Raw genomic sequence first — 9,153 nt, 5'->3', positions numbered from 1 at the left:
CAGCAGTACCCTCCACATTTTTCCTCTTTAGACTTGGATGCCATGAGGCAGGAGGGGGTTCCTGGGCAGCCGACTGGATTTGGCGCTAGAGATGCTGAAGGGTCTGTAGTCTGACAGAGTTTCAGGTTGGTCAGCAATTTCCGGATAAAGAAGAGGCCCTCTTAAGTGTCAAGACTTACAGCATCCGTCGAGGGGTACAATACAAGGTCGTGGAGTCTGATTATCGCCGGTATGTGGGCAAGTGTTCTGAGTTTGGCAATGGGTGCACATGGTTGATTCGGCTTAGTCTCCGACAGCGCAAGAGACTTTGGGAGGTCAAACGTTACAACGGACCGCATACTTGTCTCGCCACCTCCATTTCCAGCGACCACAGGAGTTTGGATTACCATGTGATATCGGCATTCATTATGCCAATGGTTAGGGCTGATGCATCCGACAGCATCAAGGTGCTCCTAAATGCCACCGCCACACACTTTGGGTTTAGGCCGACTTACAGGAGGGTCTGGTTGGTGAAGCAGAAGGCTATTGCCCTCATCTATGGTGACTGGGATGAGTCGTACAACGAGCTCCCAAGGTGGGTGTTAGGAGTCCAGTTGACGATGGCTGGTACTGTTGCAGTCCTAAGGACGAGCCCTGTTCGTGTCGGTGGACAGTTGGACGAGTCTCGAGCTTATTTTCACAGACTATTCTGGACGTTTCCACCGTGTATCGAGGTATTCTGTCATTGCAAGCCCCTAGTTAGTATTGACGGCACCCATTTGTATGGCAAGTATGGGGGAACGTTGCTTGTCGCGATTGCACAGGACGGGAACTCCAATATACTCCCTGTTGCATTCGCATTAGTCGAGGGTGAGAATGCTGAGTTGTGGTCCTTCTTTCTCTCCCACCTGCGTGAGCATGTGACACCACAGTCGGGTCTGCTGGTTATCTCGGACAGGCATAACGGCATCAAGGCCGCACTTGAGGCTTCTGACGGAGGCTGGTTACCTCCGTCTGCATACCGGGCATTCTGCATTCGACATGTTGCGGCAAATTTCGCCCTCACCTTCAAGGGCAAAGACGCAAGGAGGCTACTTGTGAATGCGGCGTACGCTAAGACCGAGGTCGAGTTCCATTACTGGTTTGATATTCTTAGGTCCGAAGACCCGGCGATGTGTGACTGGGCGAACTGGATTGAGTATTCGTTGTGGACACAACATTGTGATGAGGGGCGTAGATTCGGACACATGACGACGAATATATCTGAGTGTGTGAAGTCGATCCTCAAGGGTGTCAGAAACCTTTCTGTGTGCTCGCTAGTGAAGGCAACATATGGAAGGTTGGCCGAATTATTTGTTCGCAAAGGGAGAGAGGCTGAGGCGCAGATGGGAACCGGACAACAATTTAGTCAGCACTTGGTGAAGTGTATAGAGGCTAACTTGAAGACGGCTAGGTGCTTCACGATTACTGTGTATGATAGGGATAACTCCGAGTTCACCGTCGCAGAGACAACTTCGACTGGTTCTTTCTCACTGGGTAGCTACAGAGTCTCGCTTGCATCTCAGACATGTGACTGTGGATACTTCCAGGCATTTCATTTCCCGTGTCCCCATGCACTGGCATGCTGTGCCTACTCACGGCTTACATGGGAGCCTTACGTCCACCAGGTGTATCGTCTTAGTTTGGTTTTTAGTGTGTATCGGATGGGTTTCACACCTCCCATTCCGGAGGGATTCTGGCCACCATATGACGGGCCGACTGTCATCCCTGACCCCAATAAGAGGCGTGCGAGAGAGGGTCGTCCGAGGTCCACTCGGATACAGACCAATATGGACGAGGCAGATCCGAACCGGCCAAAGAGATGTGGGCTTTGTCGGCAGCCCGGCCACACACGTCGGAGTTGCCCACAGCTCGGAGGAGCAAAGCACACACGGGGGCATGATTAGGTGTATTGGTGGCTTTGGTACTTTTGTTGTTTCAATTTCGCGTTTAGATTCCATTATTATCGGTTTTCTTACTTGTAGTTGGTGATTGATAGAATTTGTTAACGTTAGTGTGATGTACTCTGAATGGGATTTTAGTTAATGAATATGTTCTGTCTCCGCAGTTTTAAATGAAATGTATGTCTAATACACACCGGAATAAATAACTGTACGAATTTTATTAAGCCATGATGCGGAAACTATGTTCGTAACTTAAATTGCTGTGTGGAACGAATTCTTAGTAATTCAAACCATGTTAGTTCGAATTACTTGGTGACTATTTTTTCAGGGTAATTCGAACCTAATTGGTTCGAATTATAGAGTTAGAGTTCGAACCAAATTGGTTCGAATTATGTGGCAATGGGTTACAATGTGTAATTCGAACTTATTTGGTTCGAATTACATGGAAAGTGAGTTCGAACCAAGTTGGTTCGAACTACATAGAAATGTGCTTTGGTTGATTGATGAATCAGATTTTGCTTTGCCTTATTTGTGTCAAATTGTTCTCTCCTTGGCTTGTTTACGTTTTTTACCCTTGAATATAAATAAGAAATGCTAAAATTTAAACTTTAGAAGAACATAAAAAAAAGGGGATTCAACTATTGATAAAAGTGTTTAAATTTAAACTGATCTAAATTAAATTAATCATCCAATTCAATTTAAATAAAAAATCGATTAAAATTTCATTAATTTGAATTTGATTGTATTTTATTTTTTGTAAATCGCTAGATTGAACTGATCGAATTTTAAATCTACTTCTCATAACTGATCAAATCTAATCCAAACTGCACAATGTATTATAATAATATTTTATTATTATATATATATATATATCCAATCCAATCTAATCCAAACCGCTTGAAATTGGATCAAATTTAAAAAAAATCATCCAATTCAAACCGTACCACAAATAAAATTAGTGTTCGAATCGGATAAGTCTTTGACTCAAAATCGATCCAAATTGCACCACCAACATCCATAATATATTAGGTTACATTTGTTTGATGGAACACGGACTCTAGTACATAGACACAGTAGTACATGTCTATCGTTTATTTGCTGAGACAAAGATTTTTGAAGGATACGGTGACACACAAACATACATAAAATATATGTATTTTGTATCCTTCAAAAAAGATAAGACACCGAGACACATTGAATAAGATACAAATATTTATTCTTTTATCCTTAGTAATTTTTTAAAATGTCACTTTTATCCCTAATCTTAATTTCTCTTTCTTCTTTTCCTTTTTCATTTTCTTTTTAGATTCCACCCTCTTCCTTTTTTTTTTCTCCTTTTTTCTTCTTCTCTCTGCTACCGCTACGGCCATTGCCGCCGCGCACTCTCCTCTCTTTATTTTCCTCTTTTCACTTTTTTCTTTATGTCTACTCCACCTTTTTCCTCTTCTTATCACTCTTTTTTTTTTGTTTCTTCTCTACTTTTATGCTCCTCTTCTCAGTCTTTTCTTTGCTTCTATTCTATCGTCGTCTTCCTTTTTTATTTCTCTTTCTATCCTTCTACTTCATCTTCGTCTTGTCTTTCTCATTTCTCTCTCTACGTGATTTGAAGTTTTTCATATTTATTTTTCTAGATTTATTTTTTAGATTTAAAGAATAAGAGGAGATTGTTATAAAGTGAGAGAAAAAAATTTCTTGTAATAAATTTGTTTTTTAAATTAATTTTTTTAAAAAAAATTGTTAAATTGATTATTAAAAGAGTTTTTGCTAAAAATAATTTAGATTAATATTGAAGGGTGGTGATCATAAAAACTGAAAAGTAATAGTAATTATAGTAGTAGTGATAAAATATTGGTGATAATATAAAAAGAAAATTAATATTTAGTTATATTAGTATATTTTGTTTATTATATTAAATATAATAAAAAAAATTTGTATTTTTATGTATATATTCTTTATGCATTTATGTTTATGTTTATGTATTTAAAATACACTAAACAAATGTAGTCTTATGGCTTAGCTTTTGTAGTTTGTGTATCATTAATGTTAAAATAGTTATGTTATTATATTTCCTCAATCTTAATTTAATTGTTGATTGTTATCTTTACTTTCTTAATACACTAAAAAGTAATGTATCGAGAAAATACTATCTTTAATATTTTTTTTAAAAAATATGAGGTTTTCTTAAGTATTTTAGGTATCAGACATTGTACTAAATCCTATAACAGACAACTTTTACTAGGCTTGCCATGTAGGCTGCATCTATAATACAATATAGTTATATTATTTAATATTTTATATTTTAATAAATATTTTATATTATAATTAATTTTAATGTATAAATATTATATAATAATAAATAAAATATATGAGAAAATGGAGTGACAGAGAAATTAACTCACCAGAAGGGAAACGAAGTGAATTGACTAAACGAGGATAGAGTTGTTGTATGTACTCACTACTTAGTAATATCATTCTGCTTAATTATTTTCTTTTATTTCCTCTTAATTATAGGGAACACGTATCCAGTGTTGTGAAATATATAGGAGGTTACCCTTTCTTAGTTTCTTACAAAACCAAAGTTTTCTCTCGTTTTTACTTTTTTTTTATATATATTTTATGTTCATATTGTAATCTAATCAAATTATGGATAATCACTTTCATAAACTAAATCAACCTCAAAATTATCTAAATCCTCTAACTACAAAAACATTACGTATATGTCTCTATTTACATTTCTATATAAATCGAATTTATGAAATTCGAATTAAAAATTTTAGTAATAAATCGAATCTATCTAATTCGAATAGCCTGATTTTCAAATCTACTATTAAATCTAATTAATAAAATTTGATTTAGTCCCCTCTATAATAAATCGAATAGATTGAGGCCGATATATAATGAATTGGATAAATTTCAAATTCGCCCATAGTAAATCGAAAAATAATTTTGATTTAGTGACAACGGTAAATCAAATAAATTAGCTTCGATTTACTACTAGTGGTGGTCTTTAGTAAATCGAATTAAATGGGGTCGATTTACTTATACTGTGTCTATATATAAAATTCAAATTCAATTTATTCGAATTACAAATCACCCACCACCACAATCTCCATCCTCGAAAATCTTGAAAAGAAAACCTAGAAATTCAAATCTGAACACATGGAAGACGATCCAATCGTCTCTATCAGTTAGATGGAGTCGCACATATTGCTGGTGCTGTCCATGAAGAGGTTAGTGAATAAAAATTTTTGTTTTTATTTTAAATTAGTCATCCTAGTAATATTAACATGCTTCTTGTAGTAGTTGTTTGTAGTCGTTAGTAGAATTAGAAAATTATTTTTTTTTCAATATAAGTGCTAGTTATAAGTAGTGAGCTATTAGGTGGTTAAATTTTGAGAACTTGATGAAATGGTACCTAAAATGTTAGCTAGGATTGCATGCTATGTTAGATTTCTTAAGTTATTATTTTTATATTCAGCAAGATTTAGTTTAGGATTAGGGTTCAATATGACCCAACTGTGGCAGACATGATGCTGATTGAGTATTGCGAATTTTTTTAGGTAAGATTAAGGATAACTTTTGTTCAGAGTAGTTACGTAGTTAAGCCCATTTAATTTTAACATTTTCTACTTTTGATTGAATGTGTGAGATTATATGTTTAGGTTAAGTTTTATTTTTAATTGGATTTGGGTCATGCTTGATTCAGCGTTTTGTATTAGCTCCTATAAACGATTTTTTTCATGGTTATTGTAATGATTTGTTAAAAATTAGGGATTGCAATATTTAGCATTTTCAGAATTTTATTAATTGCACAATATTTTGTTACAGTTGTGATAAATAATTTTTCATTGTTGTCCAGCTCCATCGATGTATCACCAGCATGAGAAGATAACACAGTATGCCATTAGATGACAGGATCGTGCCGTACTAGCAGATGGTCTGTTTATACCATCTTGCAAGGCTGAACGAGACTTGGTTTAGATTGGATGAGCCAATGGTGAGTGCATTTGTCGAGAGATGGTGTCCAGAGACGCATACTTTTCACGTGCCGTTCAGGGAGTGTACGATCACGCTGCAGGACATATCGTACCAATTAGGGCTCCCAATCGATAGTCAGTATATTAGCAGATGCCTCACGAACTTTGAGCGGCACATCGAGGGTGGCCTCCCAGCGTGGGCATGGTTTAAGGAGTTGTTGGGTATTTTGCCTCCTGCGAACTGCATTGACAAGTTTACGGTGAAGTGCACTTGGATGTAGGAGACATTTAGTGAGCTGCCGCAGGAGGCAGACGATGAGATGGTTAGGAGGTATGCCCGGACGTATATCATGATGCTCTTATTGATGCAGCTATTTGACGATAAGTCTGGTACACGACTTCACATTCGTTGGCTACCCTACTTCGCCAGACTAGAGGACATGGGTTGGTATAGTTGGGGTCTGCTACTCTCTCATGGTTATACCGGTGTATGTATCATGTGGCAAACAGGAATGTCGTCAAGTTAGCTAGTCCATTGCAGCTCCTGCAGTCATGGATCTTCTAGAGGTTCCATGGTTTCTGCCAGATGGATTTGATGTCTTTCATTGGCCCGTTGGTGTCGATGTACTTGATTTTGGGTTATGCAACATTTCTTAAATAAGTTATCTGTTTATTTCCTTCTTGATAAAATGATTTGGTTTTCAGATGGTCAGGTTATCATCTGACATTGGGCGACAAGAGACCTCGAGTCACGCATTGGAGGCTTAGGATAGATTTACTTCAGCCTGGGGATGCGAGTATTTATGGTTTTAGTATGTTCATCGCTTAATTAGGGTTTGCATTGTTTACTGTTTATGACTACTAACGATAAGTACTTCTGTTAACAGTTCTTGTGGATGGCATATAGCTTGCCTGATGTCATTCAAGTAGTCCACCCCCGAGATATTAGAGCCACGACATATGACGTTGTGGAGGACTGTGATAGCTTTGATCTATTTTACTATCATAGAGTGGCATCAGGTGAATTGGGTGCTGCCGCAGCTTGGTAGCATACAGCATCGACCACATGCCGCACTAGACATAGATTTATTGATGTCAAAGGATGTCAAAGGTGGAGATCAGTGGTTTCCTTATATGTTACAGAGTTGGCACATTCATTGGGCCAACATGACCCAGCATGTGTTACAGTTTGATGTTTTTCAGACCCCGAACCTTCACATGCATACTTGGAGTGGTGGCATGAACACTGAAGGAGATTCTTGTCGCATGAGCTCCTCCTCGGTGATCCCAGGGTAGATGCGATTCCAGCGAGGCAATGCAGCGAGGTCCCGAACATATTCCTGATATGGACTAAGTGCCTGATGTCCCAGACAGATGTCGTGTTGAATGGAGACATCGTGTTGGGACAAGTTCAAGTCATCATGAGTGGAGATGGCTCGATGATGCCATCAAGGCGTTGGAGGGGAGGGGTCGTGGACGGTGAAGGGAGAGAGGTCGCAGCCGTAGAGGAGCTAAAGGTGGTGGTCGAGGTAGAGCCCGATGTGGAGGAAGAGGTAGAGAGGATGACATCGGTAGCGGTGAGGATAACGGTGGTGACGAAGGTGGTTACTGGGGCCACAATGGTAGAGGTGATGGTGGTCAGGGTGGGAGTAGCAGATTTGGTGGTCGTGGTCATGCTGGAGGAGGTAAGGGCCAAGCAGCTGGAGGTGAGACAGGTGGGCAGAGAGATGTTTATGGTTGCGGTGATGTGTATGGAAGAGCTGAGGCAGGTGAGGATTTGGTCGGACGAGGATTTGGTGGATATTTCGTCGGGGTTCCTACCAATGATGTGGCAATACACGAGAGTCAGACGTACATTAGCCCAGGTTAGATGCTATTGAACTTGCTTGGCAATGAGAGCCTTGACATAGAGTTCCTTGACAAGATCAACATGATCATGTAGGAGGATGAGTTGTCCAGATGTAGATCCATGTGGATCCAAATTTGCATTGGTGGCACACCCCCTTTGGCATTCGCAGCACCCACTCCAGCACAGCCCGGTCCATTCACATCACAAGAGCGCAGACCGGACGAGATGGAGCAGGCTGGAGACGAAGACGAGGACGGGCTCCCTCTGGCCAGAGAGGACAACGAATCAGGCGCTCCGACGCTGCTTCACCGGATCATATCTCTTCTGAGGATTTTTTGTTATGTATTTCGGTTTATGTTATGTATTTCAGTTTTTGTTATGTATTCCATGTTGTTATGTTATATATTCATTCTGTTTTTCTTTATGTTATGCATTTCACAATATACAATCAAACTATTTTATAACACGAGTGCATAGTGCGTAGTATAACAACATTAGAATAAACCACACAAGGGTAGCGGTCATTAAAATGAACCACACAAGAAACACTAACTTTAAAATAAACCATACAACGGAGACAAATATTGAACTAAATCATTTAACGGATAACAACACTAAAATAAACCAACATGAGTCTGAAAAGCAAAACAATACAATAAATAATCGCAAACCTATACATTAATGACGGATGCAAAACCGATGTTCACTTCTCCCTGGAGACATCTCCTACATATGTAACCGAGCTGTCTGTAAAGTCTACATCTTTTGGGCCTATTCAGGTTAGATTTGTCTAAGGTAGGTCAGATTCTGATAGTCTTGGGACGTCTTTCAAACACGTCTCTTAGTAAGATCAGATATGACGATCGAAGCATCATAAGATGGTCAAATTTATCCAGCCAACTGTGATTTAAAAATCTTAAAAAAATTTTAAAAACTTCTACACATCTAAAATTCATACAATGTTAGAAAACTAATATTTATTAATATTAGTAAAAAAAAAAAAAAAATTCATGTGGCACAACAAAGCCATTACGGGTCTCTTTCCCAGGTGAAGCTCTTTGCTGGGCACAACCTAGTCGTACGGTAACAATAATAAAAGCTTACACTCCAAGTTAATAAACGCTTTTGACATTGTATCAAATTCTTGATAATACCCTAGTATAGTATGAATTATTTACAAGTTATTCACGCTAAATCATTCACTTAGACATTAGAGTCCTTACAAATTTTCCAAGTTAGCTAAAGTCTCATTCACATATAAAATCATAAATATCTCTATCTAGCTATCTTAACTACTATGGTTTATTATTTCTCCAAATTAATTCATCAAAAGCTAAACAACACGAATAGATAAAACATTTTTGTATCAATATATTAAAATTATTATTAATTTATTTAAAAAGAA

At 38.1% G+C, this 9,153-nt stretch overlaps 1 protein-coding gene across 1 annotated transcript; it reads left to right on the top strand.

Moving 5' to 3' along the window:
* Window positions 1-413: 413 nt before the first annotated feature.
* Window positions 414-1,925, top strand: LOC107475278 (uncharacterized). The gene has a single exon (XM_016094906.2). The coding sequence runs from the start codon at window positions 414-416 to the stop codon at window positions 1,923-1,925; it is 1,512 nt and encodes a 503-aa protein (XP_015950392.2).
* The last annotated feature ends 7,228 nt before the right edge of the window (window positions 1,926-9,153 follow it).

This window comes from Arachis duranensis, chromosome 2, assembly GCF_000817695.3.
Source record: "Arachis duranensis cultivar V14167 chromosome 2, aradu.V14167.gnm2.J7QH, whole genome shotgun sequence".
In the NCBI taxonomy this organism is placed as follows: domain Eukaryota; kingdom Viridiplantae; phylum Streptophyta; class Magnoliopsida; order Fabales; family Fabaceae; genus Arachis; species Arachis duranensis.
The sequence above is the reverse complement of the archived record's forward strand: the minus strand, read 5'-3'. Positions and strand labels throughout refer to the sequence as shown.

What these genes read in the sequence shown, in the direction of transcription:
- LOC107475278 (XM_016094906.2), top strand. Translation starts at nt 414, where the DNA reads ATGGTTAGGGCTGATGCATCCGACAGCATCAAGGTGCTCCTAAATGCC.